The sequence below is a fragment of the Falco naumanni genome, chromosome 12, assembly GCF_017639655.2.
Source record: "Falco naumanni isolate bFalNau1 chromosome 12, bFalNau1.pat, whole genome shotgun sequence".
NCBI classification, from domain to species: Eukaryota; Metazoa; Chordata; class Aves; order Falconiformes; family Falconidae; genus Falco; species Falco naumanni.
In genome coordinates, this window is record NC_054065.1 from 16,472,965 (window position 1) to 16,489,942 (window position 16,978).

General features: G+C 38.3%; 1 protein-coding gene across 2 annotated transcripts in view; it reads left to right on the top strand.

The window, feature by feature from the left end:
* BABAM2 (BRISC and BRCA1 A complex member 2) overlaps positions 1–15,815 on the top strand; it is a 169,435-nt gene extending 153,620 nt beyond the window's left edge. For both annotated transcript variants that reach the window (XM_040612038.1, XM_040612039.1), the window contains one exon: positions 13,265–15,815. In XM_040612038.1, coding sequence (XP_040467972.1) covers positions 13,265–13,328 — 64 coding nt within the window. In that variant the 3' untranslated portion in view covers positions 13,329–15,815. The remainder of the gene's footprint in view (positions 1–13,264) is intronic.
* The last annotated feature ends 1,163 nt before the right edge of the window (positions 15,816–16,978 follow it).

Genomic DNA, 16,978 nt, shown 5'->3' on the forward strand with positions numbered 1-16,978 from the left:
AGTCTGACTCTTAAGTTATGGTATGTTAGTTTCTGACAGGTGCCTGCCAGGGATCTTCAGTGCTGTCATGCATTATGTGGATTTCAGCCAAGACAGAAGGGCCTGGGTATTTGTTTCTGGTCACTTCTCATTAAAGCTTTGACTGTGGGAAAAGAAAAACAACTATTTTAAAGATGAGGAGTATAGTTGTTATAGGAAGGCAACTAGTTTTTCTGTGGTTTTATATAGGCATTATGTATATGTGTGAAGTGTACATATATGAGTTTTGATATGTAGTAAATCTTCCTGAGAAAAAGTTTCTCATATTTTGACAAGAGAATTGCAAAGAAGAGATTGGAGGAGTTGGCTTGGTAGAAGTGGAATATAATAACACTTTGCTGGAAGACAACTGCTTTGTAAGAATTAAAGGCTAGAATTTAACATAGGTGGTTCCTAGATAACCAGGGTTAGGTGGCGTTCTGGAAATAGTAGGACAAACCGTCTGATTTGGCTTGGCTAGAGAACTCCATTATATGTTTAAAAGCTGCTAGATCTATATTAGAGCATGGAATTACAGTTAGGAACTGATGCAAAGAAATTTCCTCACTTGCTTGACAGAAAAGGGTAGAGAGAAATGTGGGTTTGGAAGGAGCTGTGGTTTAATAGCCCAGATAAATACTGTTGCTTGATCAGTTACAAAACAAACAGCTAGGTAAAAGTAGTAGGTGAGTTCCATGGTCTTGTCTTTTGGGTAGTATTTATAATTGCTCTGTTAAACACAAAGAACGGTCATACTAGTCAAATTCAACATTCATTTAGCCCCCCATCACGTCTCTATCTACAGGCAGTAGCCAGTGCCTGTGGAGGAGCATGGCAGAGCATGTAGTCATATTTTCCTGGCATGTTCTACCCTCTTCAAGGATTTCTATATCCAGAATTGATTCCTTCTGTTTGATTGCTTTTTGAACCCACATCACAACATCACAAAATTCTGTGGCAATGGATTGCACAGATAATGTGTGGTGTGCAGCTTTGTTGGCTTTCTGCATTCCTACCTCCTACCAGCTCCAGTTGTTTCCTTCTAGCTCTTGTATGAAAAGAGGCAGTGAATAAATAATCCACTGATCCCCTCCACAAACTTTGATTTTATGAACCTTTTCACATCTCTTCTGTTCATCTTTTCTCTCCTGCTCTGCTCACTTATTCCTTCTACAAAACTTTTCCGTGTTTCTCATCGCCTTTGTCCTGCTTGTTTATCCCTTTACTATTTTTGTCATATTCTTTCCAAGACAAGGAACTGCATGTTTACTTATGGTACATTCAACATGCATTTATATGGTGACGTGGTGATATTGTCTGGTTTTCTCTTTATTCCAGTTCTAATAACATCGGTTTTGGTTTTCTGCTTACAACGGAAGGTTACACTGACATTTTAGCCTCAAGATCTCCTTACTATCTGTTTTTCAGAGCCTGTGGGGTTTTTGTATGTAAAATAAAGTAATTTTCCTCACATATCTGCCCTTCATTTTTGTCAATACTGACTTTTCACCTGGTATGTTATCTCCCAGTCTCTCAGTGCTGTAAGAACCATCTGTAGTTCCTCATAATTGTGCCTCATCTTTCCTTCCCTGACTAAATTGTTAGCATTAGCATCTTTGCCATCTTCTTTTGCTCACTTTTGTAGTTCGTGTAGGAGTATGTTGAACAACACAGGTCAAAACACCCATTTATGTGCAGTTCTCAGGTGACTCCACCCTAATAGCACTCATCATTCATTCCTATCTTTTTTTTTTTTTTTCCTTATCTTGACCTGCCATTTATCCACTCATGGATCTTTTCTCCTGCTGTGGTAATTCATTTTTTTAAAAGCTTTTGAAAAACCTTCCCAAGTGCCTGTAGAAAGGTCGAGCAGTGTGTGTCACTTGAATCTTTCTTGTCCACATGTTTTCGGTACCTTAAGAAAATAAGAGATTTATGAAGCATAAGCTTGGTTCCTACCTAATATATCATAATTACTCAAATCTACTATTTCTGGGCTTTTTATAAATTTATGGTTTCTTATAACAGTCTCTATTAATTTGTAAAGTACAGACCTGAGATTTACTGGTCCACAGTTCCCTCCTCCCAGACCTTATTTTAACTGACATCACACCTCTCTGGTACCAAGCTGTTTAAGCAGGAGGTTACAAGCTGTTTAAGAGTTTAACTTTCTCACACTTGAGTTTCTCTGGCACTCAGGTGTGAACATAATCTGGGCCTGCTAATTTGCTTATATGTGTTTTGTTGATTTGTTAGTTACCTTTTTGGCTGACAGTTGAGTCAGATCTTTCGATACATCCCTCGGAAAGCAGGGTTCTGCTATGGCAGCCTCCTTAAGCACCTCCACAGTGAACTCGGATTTCCATTTATTCCTTGTGACTTTATTTCTTCTGCGTGTTCTTTTCACTTTTTGACTGGCTCTTATACTGTTTGAGAAGTTTCAGTTTGGAGGACCACAGCTGATTGGTTCCTCAAATTAATTTTTTATCTGCTTTCTCTGCTTTTACCTGTAAGTGTTAAGGTTTGTTTCTGTCTGCTTTCCCCATTTGGAGAGGTGTCTGACCTTTTAAGAATATCCTCTTACTTCTAATAGCAAGCATATATCTTTTAAATAGCAAAGAGAAATAACTTATTTAATATGTTTTATATAATCACAGATGTGTGGCATCTCATCCCTTTCCTTCTGACTGGTTTGTCCTAATGAATATCCAAGGAGGTTTCTTTTATGTTTTGGTATGTTGCCTTCGGCCCCGGTTGATAAGCAATCTGGCAAAGCAAAGCGGATGGCATGATGAAATCAGTACTTTCACCTGCAAGCAAACTTTGTTTTCAGGGATGCTGGTTGTCAGACTCGTTATGGATGCATCTGTGGTATAACCCTTCATTTCTGCCTCTGAAGTACAATTAAGGAATTCAATAATCTCTTAAAGATCATTCAAATTCTATTATTACTTCTGTGATCTCCTCTCTTCTTAAGTCTCTACACTTGTTCTTTCCTTACAAGCCTCACTCCTCAATGCGGTTTTGCCCAGTCTTCTCTGCTTTCTCCTACTTATATCATCTCTCCTTTCCCCCCCTCCTTATTTCATCTCATTCTTCACCCTGCCTTTTATACTTAGAATTCTGAGATTCCTAGTTGCATCTTGTCTGGCATTGACTCTCTCCTTCAAATCTGTGAAATAATTTGCTAAATAATTGCTCTCCAACAGCAGAGTTGAGCATGCACTTACGTAGCCTATATGGGAGGAAGTACTAAGTGTCTTGAATAAACAGTATCTCTTTAAGAAGTTAACCTTTACCTGGAGTGGAAAAATATGGCTATGGCACTTGAGCAAATAGGAAAAATAGAGCAGGCTTGTTGCACTGTACCTCATAGGACTGGAAATTTCCTCCGAATTAGCACTGTATTTAAAAAAGACTGTATGAAGATTGAATTTTTCCGTGATGACCTTGGAATATCATTCTCATGATCCACTGGTAAGGAAGTGGAGTGACCATGCTGTGACAGGGATATTCCAGTGCCCCCTTCGCTAACACCCGCTACCCCAGCACTGAGTAATACCCGGGGGGAAAATGGAAGTTAAGAAAGCAGAAGCAAAATTCGCTATGATCTAAGACCACAAGCCTTCATCTGACTGAAGCAAGTCTATTTCTGTACATTGTGGAGAAGGTGAAGGAAGTGAAGTGTTTATCTCTTGAACTGGCAAGCAGAAAGCATCGATAAAACTGTTTCAAAATGAGAGGTTCATTTTGCTTTGTATGCTTTGGGACCCTTAGAGCCGCTGTGTCTGTGCAATACACACCTTTGTAAACTTCCAAATATCTGTATCAGAACCTGTGAGAGGACAAATCCCAGAATCTAATTTCCAGATGATTCAGAAAAACTGCTTGCATAGTTCCTGGCCTTGGTCTGTATGCACTGATTATGTCCAGTAGCTGTAATTTTTATCTGTAATTGTCAGCAAAGGCCTGTATGTTTGGGAGCACATATATTCTTGGAACCAAAGTTACCATCTTTTGCAGAGTGATGATGCTACTTGTGCTGCCGCTTTAAAATAAACATTAATTGCCAGCCTACATAATGATCTATAGTCCTGGCTCTGCAGCAGTTCCCTAGATCTCTATATTTTGCCTTTAGTCTGGTTGTTGTATTTATGGGAGTTTTGTGATTTGAACAGATTGTCAAGATTAATTTTTGTTTATGGTAAGTTGGGCACCAAAGTTGTCTTAACTTTTACGGCAGAACTATGTTGAATTCTTGACTTTATTTATAAAATCAATCAATATCAAAGTTTTTTGGAACAGGCACACAAATGTATAACCAAATGAAAATGTTAGGTTTTATTTCTGTTTGCTTCATGTGGAGTAAAGCCACCTGTTACTTATGCCATCAGCAAACCATTGAAAAACATGTCTAAATATAACCATTTCTTGTACCTTTCTGTGTGACTTGAATCTGAAACGGTAATAACTCCAACAAGAACTAACAGAGGAAAAAGACAATGTTAGTAAAATACAGAAAACAGCTTTTGGACATGAGTGAATTTCAGTGTTTAAACTTCGGATGTGTACTTAGTTTCACTAGTTGTACTACTTCTATTTCCTGTTATGGTTTTGGTAGCACATGTTTGGTTTGGTTTGTAATTCTAGAGATGACTTTCAGTCATGTAATATTTTGAACGGAGCTGAAGGCAACAGTATTTCTTAAAAGACTTGCATTTTGATGGCTGCCCACTGCAGACCTCCAGCTCTCCTGACGCTTGATTACTGTTCTGTCTATTGGCCTGGCTGCACAGTCAGTGCCTTGTTGTAAACTGGCAGGTAGAAGTGGGCATAGGAAGCTTACTACGCTCCTTGTAGGTAAATTGCAGCAACAGGAGGTAGAGAGAGAGAAATATTAGAAGCGGAAGAGAGATTATGTGATGAATTCGTTTGGCACCCAGGAAAAAAAAAATTGCTAGCAGCATAATGGCATTGTGCACTGACTCCTTTCTACATTTGTGTGTTTAGCCAGTTACAGTAGCAGTAATTTAAGAACCATTGCGTTGCTGTTGTATAAACACTTCAGATGTTTGCTTGGCATCGCCCGTTTTGGAGATGTATAAAATGAAAAACTGTGTAGACATTGTGTTTCACGTAAAAGCAAAATATTTGCTATAGATAAAACTGCCTAGTAAGGAAATTATAAACCACATCCCAAAGAGCATGCCATCAAGAAGTTTAGTTTAGAAACGTGAATATGTGCCAAGTATTGTTACATATATTTGAAGCGATACAGAAATCCTGGAAGGTACCTTTATTGTCCTGCCGCTGTGCTTGGGTAAGTTTTAGTGATGTTTGGATTTGAACAGTGGTTTAGAAACGCTGCTACCTCTCGAGTGCCTAACGCATGCCATAATAGTCCTGATTTTCGTTAGCTCCTGAGCCTTTGCCACTTGGCGCCCGGCCATGTCGCCGGCCCGCCTGCTACAGCCTGATTCTGGCTGCGCAACCAAAGGGTGGAGTGCTGAGAACGATTTGTCACTTCAGTCGTTGTAGTATCTTAGATCTGGAGAGAATGGTAATTTGTTTTAACAACTATTTTCTCCTAATAGAGGTGTCGTAAAATGTCTAGCACAGAATTAATCTCCCGTTAGCCCATACTTATCCCAAAGCAGGAGGCTGGGTTATTCTGCTCTGCCGTGAGTGATCGTGTATCTTTAGCCTGGTGAGGAATGCTGTGGAAGTGCCCGTGAATAAACAGACAACATGGTTCACCCAATGGAAATATGGTTTTAATGCATTATATGTAGTAAAAATAGCAAAGAGGTTTATATGTCTTGCATCTTGAGTTTACAAGGAAAAACCTATGCCTCAAACGTTGGCATGAGGCCCGTTAAAAGAATGGGCTTTCAGCAGGCTACCACACTTCTGCATTCAGCCCTTGCTAAGCGCAAGGTATAGAGATGCAAGAGGAGGGTATAACCACCTGTTAAGGACCTAGTGAGCACTCATATGGAATATGACCTAAAATGCATACCCACTACTGAAATTAATGTAACAATTTATATATGTAAGTTCCTTTTGTTAATTAGTATTGATAGTCTTGAATTAGATAGCTCCTGACAAATGGAATTTTAAAAGAAAACAATCATATATAAAAAAAGAAAGGTTGGCATCTTTGATTTTGTTCTGTCATAAACAGCGAATCCTAGAGAGTTTGGAGAGTTACAGTAAATCTCTTCTACACAGGAGATGAATTATTAGGGGTTCCATAAAGCCAACCAGCTGGCTGTGCCTCTACAGTCACGGGAGGACAAATCCTCTTGTCTGGCACCCAAAAGGGATTGTTGTAGGTGTGCATTATTTTCAAAACAAGCTTTCACTGTGTCAAAACAAGTTGCAACAGGAACGTAAAAATACAAAAGTGCTCTACGTTTGTACGTATGCTCTGTGCAAAAATACTTTGTACTTCAAAAAGTGCATAATCAGGTGACATTGATAAAGCCTGGAGAAGCTTTTTATAATTCTTTTATATTGATAAAGCCTGGAGAAGCTCTTTTATAATTCTAACATGGCTATGCTGTTGAAATAATTTATATAACAAGATTTTATTGCAAAGTGTCAGCATAATAATACTAGTCTGGGAGGAATAGGTCAAAGACCTCAAGAAGCCTCAGGCTGTCCTTTACTCTCACCTACGCCCTTCTTAATTCCTGTTTTCACCTGATTTAATTGGAAAAGGGGAGAACATTGCTATTCTAGCTAATTTATGAAGATCAGTCGTCTGTGGACCGGATTTTTTTCTGTCAGGATTCTGTGGATTTGAAGAAACTTGTAGATGTCTTGCAGCAGTTCCTTTAGGGTGCAGAAGGAAAGAAATATGGGATGTGAAGTGATGCAAATCCTAGAGCTGCAGCTCTAAAAGAAATGGACAGCAGCTGGGGCAAATGCCTGGGATTCTCGGCTGTGTCTAATATGGCTGAGAGGGATATAATTCAGGCCTCACCTCAGTCCCAGGGAAAATAACAGCATTTGCAGAATATTCAAACAAACTCACTGTTAACCTGCTGGACAATTCAGACAACAGAGGACTGCTGAGGAGGAGGGTGTCCTACCTACAGACCCTACTCCATAAGAGTTGGAAGGGTTACATAGAACTACTTGGAGATCCCCATGACTGCAAGAGTGCCTGCCCAAGTCAGATCTATTAGCTTGGAAAGGTTGAGGAAAAGAACCCCACATCTTCCTGTAAGGCTTCCCGAGAGCAGAAGGAAAAGGGTGTATTCATCAAATGTACTAGCCTCTATGATTTTGATTACACTAAGGTTGCTCTATAATTAGAGCCTAATATTTTCAGAATTAAGCCATAGTCACATTAGATATCAAAACATTTTACAAGAATGCATTGAAATACTGGGTAGTATTCAAGAATAAAGTTTGCTCTCAAAGCCAAGAGTAGGAAAAAAAATCCAAGTACAATAACGTGAGTCTGTCTTCAGATGAGAACGAACACAATACATGTGCCTCATATGGTGAAAGACAGTAATGACAGCCCATGTGTCTTTGTGAAAAGATCAAGATCTTGGCTCAAGAGCATTTACTTGCCAGTAAATAATATGCAAAGACAGAATATGTTGTGCTGGTGGTAGACATGTTACTGTACAGCTAAGTCAGTACTTCATGTGGACCACCAGGATTACTTCATCCCCTTCCTTTTCCTCAAATTGTCTCTTGATGGAAAAGGCACTTGAAATTCCCACCTGTTGAGCTGAAACACCTAAAACAGGTGAGTGCGAAGACAGCTGGCGTGGAAGAATTTGAGATCAGCGTGCTGAAAGGCTCGGACTCTTGAACTGAGGAATTTAAGGGGAATCTATTTTGTGAATGACTTAGGAAGATGATTCATCATCGCATGATGAATGTCCTTGTCCCAGACAGAAAAAGCAGAAATCTCATTGGTACGGCATTTTGTGTGTTTTTCTCCTCACAGGGTTTGAATCAATATGTTCTGCTCCAAATTTCCCACAGGAAGATTTTAAGAGAAATCGAAACATCTAGACAACTCTTCTAACTTTATTACACAGTGCGTGGTAGCTAGAACACCATTGTGTAGCTGGCTATACCACCTGTCAAGCAAAAGCAATAGCAGAAAGCAAGTGCACTGCAGCATTAGAATGCTTGTACCATAAATATATGTGAAGTGTTGTTTGATGGGAGGTTATGGCCACATAATTTAAAATCTTTGCAGATTTTTCAGCTTAGGAATCTGAAGGCAAAAGGTATTATCAAATAGTCAATGCAGATTTTCTACCAACTACATTTTGAAAAGCCAGCACTGAGTTATTGGGGAAAAAAAACATTGCAATTAGAATGAAATTTCACAAAAGCATGTGAATTCTTAGTCAAGTATGGTTTAAGCACTGCAAACCCACAGCCTAGGATTTAGACATGTATAGGCTTCTGGAGACCTTTTGCCACAGTCAGTGTTTTATATCACTAGAAAATGTGTAAATGATGAGTGATACAATTCTGACTTCTTTTAGATACTTACTATTTACAATAGCAAGACTTTCTTTCCACTGGATAATAAGGTGAAGGGAAGATAAGTGCTTTGCTCTCAGCAGATGTCCTTGAGTGTAGCACCTGAAATTCAATGTACCTTATCAAGTGTATATAGTGGTTAACTACAGCAAAATGTGTTGATTTCCAGAGTGCTGAAGAAAAAATTCCATAGAAACCCTGTTAACTTCCTACCTTGAACTTGGAAAATGACCATTTGAGACAACAAAAACAAATAGACAAAAAACAATAGATTCTTACAGTAAGACACTCAACAAAGAGTTAGACGTGCCTGTATGAGTATGAAGATTGGCACCCACTCTAAGCTGAAAAGAAAGCAATTCTTTAAACACTGTTTAAGCAAAGATCTAAACCATTATGAGAGAGATGCAGAGCCATTGTGCTCAACACTCACGTACAGAGTATCTACAGACTTTGTACAAACCAGTTTCTCTTGTACTTGAAGGAGCATTTTGTGCAGTTCTTCTGAGCTTGGTGTAAGGTCAGTGTGGTGCAGACCCACCAAGAACATGGTAGATTAAAGCAGAAGAAGGAACTCGGTGTTTCACAGAAAGGAGAAAAAGCTTTCATCAAAAACTGATTTCTGCCATATGACACAGCCTAGAGGTACCACAGGTCAGGTTAGCTTTCTGCATCTTCAGTGTCATTCAACAGGTACCCAAATCACTGAGTTTTTATAAATCACAGTTCTCCAGAGCTGAAAAATGTATCTAGTGGATATAAAATAATGATTTCAAAACACTTTGAAGATACTTGAAAGTATCATATGGCCAAGAGTCTGAAACAAAATGGAGATATTTTTATGTGAATTCTGTGGTATAGCACAGATCCAAGTTATTGAGGGTTTAAATTTGTGTGAACAGGTTTATGTGAATAGGCTATGAGAAATGAAATTAACTTTTTCCAAAGTTAATGCTTACATTCACTGTTTCTCTGTGCCTGTATGTACAGGATGCTGGATTATAAGTATTTCTATCAATGTAAAGGCTTTATAAAAAGAAATAGTGTTCCATGTGAAAGAGGCCCTTACCATCCAGGCTGTAGCAGAGTATTGTCCTTCGGACAATTCTATAATTCTTTTAAAGTTGTTTCATGTAATCAGTTGTGAATTATATGTCCATGCCATGGACCTATTTGTGTGGAAATGTACACTTTGACCTCAATGCCATTTGGTTGATAGATGAAACATACTCAGCCAGTAATCGGTGCATGTTATTTTCTTCCTTACTGGTAATCTCTGCAGGGGAGAAAATATGTCAGGATTTCCATTTCACAGGAAATTCAAATATTTTAACATATGATTTTGTCCCGAAGTTCAGATGAAACAAAAAGTTCTGAAAAAAAATTTGCTTGGAATATGTGAAAAATAATGCAATTAACGTGACACTATAATGTATCTGCCAGCAGTAGCACAATGCCTCCTGGAAGCAGAAATTTTTATGATTTATCCCATAGTTTTTCATGGAGCATGTCCTTTGAAGAGACTACTTCTGGTGTTATGTTTGTACTTATGACTCCTGTGATGTACCAGGGCATTGTCTGTGTGACTAGCTGCATCATCTCTGAGATGCTGGACGGCAGACAAGGAGGTTAATATCAAACTGAATGTTTAGGCTCGGTTCTACAAACCAGAACATCTCTTCTCAGATCAAGCCAAACTGAAGTACCTCATTCTTCTCCTCCTTTTCCTGATGAAAACTCAGTAGCATTTCCACAGAAATGCACGCAACTGGGTAAAAATGTACTTTTCCATTGCAGAAGTCATGTGATTAAAAAAAATAATAATTCCAGCAAGCTCTAATAATGAGTAATGTCTTTGCTGCCTGTTCTACTCCTTCATACATACTCAAAATAAGTCTTATTACTTTTATACACTGACACTTGCCTTTCCCTCCCTGTAATGCAGGGTTCGTTAATATGGAAGCAGTTTAACCTCTTTTCTCCTACTTCCCCGTCTTTCCTCTTCAGTCTATTGAATGTGGTGTAGCTGATACAGTCCTATCAAGTATATTGTGCTTGTAGATCTCTTTGCAGGGTCTTGTTTGGTTTGGTTTGGGGGGTGGGGGGGGGGGGGGTAATTTATTTTTTGTGTGTGTGATTACCATAATTATCCAAATGGGGTTTTTTCCAAAATTTCTTTCATCTCAGATGCCTAGGCTGTGTGGGAGAGGGGCAGAAATAGAGGAACATATCCTGGGTAAACATGTGGTACTACATTTGCTTCAGTCTGGACAAGACCACAGATGATAAGGGCAAACTTAAGCATGTACTTTAAAGTATGGAAAGAAAAAAGTAGACATTTACAGATTGTGAAGTACTAATGGCATTTTTGTAGTGTATGGAACATCGCCAAGAGGTTCATATGAACCACCAGTGAAATAACATCCTCTTTGAAACAGAACATCTGATCAGAACATAGGGAGGTGTTAGATTTAGTTTTGCAGCGAAGGCTACAAACTACTGCAGGAATCAGTGAAAAGAAAGGATGCAAGTATAGATAAAGATGGTGTGGGAGGGTGTATGTGGTATCAGAAGCTTTCATTCTGGAATTTACCTAGCATAGAAGTCATTGAAATGTAACACAGTAGGTATGGTTTTAATACAAAGCACAGAAATGCTATAAAGGAGGTGTTTCAGAAAAGAAAGGAAATGTGGGAAAACGCTTCTGCTTATATCCCGTTTAATGATTAAGAATTTTTAGTTTAGGAAGAGGAAAGTTTTAAGTAACATTTATCAAGTCAGTAAGAAGAGCATGTGCATGGAAGAGAGTCTGCAGAGAAACTGTCAAAGGGGAAGGAAGAAGCTACTTAAAATAAGCAAGCAGAAGAAATGTAATTAAATGTTAGGACAGATAATGCAAGGAGAAATATAAGAATGATAGATCCTGGCATTGACAATGTGCAAGTGATGTTCCTTGAGTTAGCAAAATGACGTAGAGCTGACCAGAACATACCGAGGCTACAATTTCGGAGGTATGCAATAAAAACACAAGTATACAAACGGCACTGGACTGTTACGATCAGACGACAGGCATACCTTCTCGGCTGGTTTATGTATGCCTATGTGCCAGGGTGAACAGTCACTTCTGTGGGCATGATTACGAGGGCTGCTTTCTGACTTTGATTCTATAAATCGAAGTCTGCTTTGTAAACACACAGCACAATCTGTGTATGCTATAAATGCGTGTGCTGGTTGTCCTTTTCCATTTCTGGGCTCAGCTCTTCAGTCCAGAAATGCTTTTGCTTTCCCGTGCTCTTTTAACCTTTGGACAGCATATTGTGTGTGTTTACAGCTTCTGTACAAAAGCTGCCTGCAGCTGTCTGTTAATTAATTTGCCAGGTACAACTTCACAAAGAGAGGGGAGCATTCTCTTTTGTGATCTGGCAGCATTTCTAGATGTGAGGAGGTATGACTGGTGTTCAGGTGGTTGCCGAAGCTTCTACCCAAATTATGAAACACATATCATGATTGGGAAGATGATCAGCATATTTTTGCTTCGGGAGATATACCAGCAGAGAAATCAGTAACGTAATGAGCATAATTGCAGTTATTCTCACTTCAGATGTGTTTATTTTTTGGTAGGGAGAACAGGAGAAGGTTCTTCTTGCATAGGAATTTATGAAGTCCAGTGATGTGAACAGCAATGTTTTTTAAAAAAAAATAGTAGAGAAAGTGAAAGTTCGGTGTAGAAAGTAGTAAGCAGAAACCAAAGATAGAATGATGAAGCAGCTTCTAATATAACTTGCAGTAAAGGGTATAATTGGGAGACCTAAAGTACGGTTAGTACACAGTTGAGTATTTCAGTGCAATAAACGCAAAGGTACAGTTCCAGCTCAATTTTGGATACTTAGGATCAACTCATTTTACAGATTTATGAGTCACTCGACTCTTTGTAAAGAAGATAGACTAAGATCCAAAATATACAAAGCACATCTTAATTTATAGAATAATATTATTTCAAAGTCTAATAAAAGGAATTACAGTTCATCCAAAGTATTAGTATTTATTGACTATGTCTTACATAAACTACTGCCATCAACAGTGACTCCGTGTTGCATTAAGATTTCTGTAAGGAGACAGATAAAGAGCTTATCTCCTGCACGTATTCTGACTTTGTCTCAAAATTTTCCTGCTCCAATGACTTGTTTGTCTTCAGATCTTTGATACCATATGTGAAGCTTTCTTCAACATGGAGGAAGAAAGCCCACTTTTTATCCCAGAAACATGGTACACATCAACTGCATCAAAAAGTCCCAGTTATAAAATGCTGCAGGGAGTGGCGTAGCCACACTTGTGGCTCATCTAAGTGTTTCTCACTTCTACGGCCATTCAAAGGTTTCTTTTCCAGTGCATTATACAGTTTATCTCTGGAGCTTTGCGTTGGATAAAATGTGGACAGTCCATCAGGCTCTTCTGACACTGTCAAGTTACTGATGTTGACCACATTAAGAGATTAGCGGTGAGGACGCTGAAGAAAGTAGTACTGCTGGGTCGAGAAAGCTGAAGTGTGTGGGTCTGCCGCATACTAAAAACTTGTAAGAAGAACACTACCCATTTTTGAGATCTAATAACAGACTGAGCATGGTAACATTATGCTTCTCTGTTAAAACCCTAGGTACATACATGCACACACCATATTCCAAATTTACTCTTTCCTAACCGTGCATTTTCTGTTTTTCACTAGGGCATATTTCAAAACATTTGTCCCCCAGTTCCAGGAGGCAGCATTTGCTAACGGGAAGCTTTAGACAGCCTCTGGCACGAAGATGGTACTGGACAGGTTCTTCAGTCTGCGTGTGTCAGCCCACAAGAAGAATGCCTGGAAATGGTTGGACTGTCTTGATATAGGTGCTTTCTTGCCTCTGAAATTATTTTGGTAGCTTCAGGTATTGTCAGGTTTCTCAAACAAAGACCTCACTAGCATGCTTAAAACTCAATATTTGATATTCATCCTGTCCCTTTACCTCTGCCACCACCATTCCTTTATATTATCCACTGGAGTAAATTTAAAAGGGCGTGTTTCGATGTGATAACATTTTCTTGTGTCAACAGTGTCCTGTATGTTATGCCTTGTTTCCTTGTCTTCAGATGGTGTAAATTGGATTATTTTTTTTCCATGGAAATATGATGTAATTTATATATTAAGTTAACATTGCCAGCTTTTCCTAAGAAAATATAAAACTGCCGTGTGTACCAGGAATGCCTAATGGACTGTACAGTGCCATATTCTGCCTTGGAGGTTTGTGTCTCACTGTGGTTATTGCTCTCACAGGTATGGATATGAGTTGCACACTTCAATTCTCAGTGCCTTTCAGGTTGGTCTGATTTTAATATGGCAGGGTGTTGGAGGGTTTTTTTTTAATATTTCAGTTGAAAGCTTATCTTATATGAAATGCTATGCTTTTATGCTTTATTTTTATTTCCAGTTGTACAATTTTGGTGTTTTTATAATGAACTGCTGTTACCATTACGAAAAAGTTCTGCTTCTTTAGTACCAGTGTACAAGGAACTAGTTATATAAATCAGTATAACAAAATAAAGCTCTTTCATAGACCTGTAATTTTTCCAAGCAAGATAAATACTGCGAAGAAGTAAACTTTCAACAAAGGAATGAATGATGTCTTGGAAAAATAACTGATGAAATAATGTAGGGCTATAGGTATTTAGTGTAATGCTTAAGTTCAACATGTCTTCTCAGAAATAATTTTTAAGTGTATCTAACTGGAAACATTACCTCCCTAATTCTGAAATGCCAAATGCAAAATCCCACCTATTCATCCTTTCTTTTATGCTTGTGTCAGGCACACCAGTTGGGGCTAACTGTCACAATGCCACTTCCCAAATTAAATTGTAAATAGACAGGGTACTTTCCAGTAAGGAATAAAATTAACAGTGTACGTTGCTTATAAATGGCATATGGAAAATATGCCCTACTTCTGCTAAATAAAAGGAACTAAATTAATAGTATGCAGATGATACAGTGGCACTGGAAAACATTTAATTTGAAATTACTCACTATAGCACCACTGTCTATTTACACACTGAAATCTCATCAAATTATTTGATAGGCAGTATTCTCCTACCCTTTCGAAAACTTTGTTATTTGACCTTAAAAGTAGTGCTTTCCAGGCAAATGTCCACCTAGGAAATGCAGATAGGTTTTGAGCAGTGAGGCTTAATAATTAAGAATTATGCAAATCATTTGCCTCTAGAAACTACAGGTATTTTTAGCTAGTTTGTAAGCAAAATTTTGGTTTCTGTATAATACTGAAGTTATTGGCTGGAAAATAAGCTGCAAACAAAATCAGAAGCCTTATTGCAAATATATGAAGTAGGGGGCATATTCTGTTCTGTGACCCACCCCCTTTTGACTCTCACTGCATTATCCGAGGGCTGTAAACAGCTCCAAAAGTCTGAGCCTGAATTCCCTCTGTGGAGACATTGTGTTAGGCTTTTGCCTGTAAACCAAGACTTGGAGGGTAATGGGTTTATGTGAATAGCAAAACTGTAACTGAACAACCTTAAATCGCTAAAAACCCACACATTGTGCAATACACCGGGATGGTCTCACATCTGCATTTCTTCAGGTAAAGTCAAAGCCACACACACGTATTCAAGAATAAGCGAACTCTTGTGAATGGGGTGGGAGAAGGATGATGGCTGATGAACAGTATTTGCTCTCATAGTGTTCAAAATCTGATAGAAACAACCTCTAGCCATCTTCAGAAGGTAAAAGCCAAACCCTCAAGTTACATCACTAGATTCCTGGGATCTTGCATTTATAAAATTGTGTTTTACTCAGTGGTGTAGTGGTTGCCCCATGAACACCGTGTTTGCTTTATATACCTGACTGTCCAAGTGGCACCAACATATTTTTTTGTCTATTCAGAAGTTACCGTGATTCAAAGGCTAGCAATTGCAAAACATTTCAAAAAGCGGTCCACTTTTCAGAGTCAATATCCGTTTTCAAAAAAAATGCATCCTTCACCTCAGTTCTAGTAATTTTAGACTGACTGCTTTAGTATTAAAATAAATTTTAATAAAATTAAAACAAAAAAAAATATTAGAGGTTTAGAAGCCATGTAAGAAAAGACACTGAGGATATAAAAAGCCTAAATCAACAATTCCTTTATGTTGAATTCAGTAGTTTCACCAACTTTTCACTAGCTTATATGGAAATGAACCTATGATTTCTGTCTAATTTTGCATCATGCTACAACTGGTAGCATTTTTTTTTTTTTAAAGAAAAAGCTAGAGAAGTTTAGAAACTAAACTGTTTGTGTTTGAGAGAAAGTCTGCAAGCCTATCAATTTTTAGATCAGAAGAAAAGGCATTTTTCTTACACTTAATGAACATTGTCTTTATTTCAAAACCACCCTGCGCTCTTTGACCTGCAGAGTACTTTATGGAGCCCTTCGTGATAGTTCTCAGAAGGATATATTGGTGGTGTTAGCACTACAAATGGGGTATTGGAAGGAAAGACAAAAAATAAATGAAATCTCTCCAGAAGGATGATTACCATATAAATACTACATGGGAAAAAAAGAGGAAATTTCAATAATTTATATCAAATCAAGTGTTTGTTGAAGGCATTTAGCTTAGCCACAGAAGTTGTAGTCTAGTACACTGGAGTTATTTCTGTCATCTCCTGTTTTATGATACTATCTATTGTGGCCAGTTTAATGGCAAGAGACTTTCAGTGCTCTCTTTCCTACTAGGTGATATATGCGGTTGAAAGGAGCAGTCAGACCTAGGCTAGTTTCTTTGCTTTATGAGAACTACAAAACGCAGGAAAAAAATAGCAATGTTACAAACATATCGAAGAGCCTGAATTTTTCTCTGTTATAATTGTGATTGAAAGTATGCAGTATGTCTCTAGTTACTCAGCCCCATTAATGCGTGATTTTCCAAAGGTCCTTAAAGTGCAAACTTACAGTCAAGCCTTTACTCATCTGCATATGTAAACCACTGTGCTAGAAGTAATACCAAATCTTTTGGATTCAAAGTTAGACGTTTTGTGAACTTGCTGGAAAGACTGGACAAGCAGCTGGAAGAATAAATGAAAGTTAACTATATCATATGTAGTTTGGTCTTTATTGCTTTTACTGTTGTGCTGGATATTGCTTTGTTGATCAGCATGTTTCATTTGCTGAATCAGCAATGGTTTTGATATCGTTGGTGTCTTTGAACATCCTCACATTTGTTTATAGAGTAGACTTGAGTCAGGTTTTGAGAGGCAGTCATTGCTAGAATTAGCACGGATCTTCTGTGCTTCGGTAGACCCTCGCTAGCCACGTTTCTCTGTGTTTCCTTTCTCTCATCCTGGCTGGTGCTTGCAGCAGTCGGGAGACAAGATTTATCAATGAAATGCATTACCTTAAGTCTTAATTCAGATGGT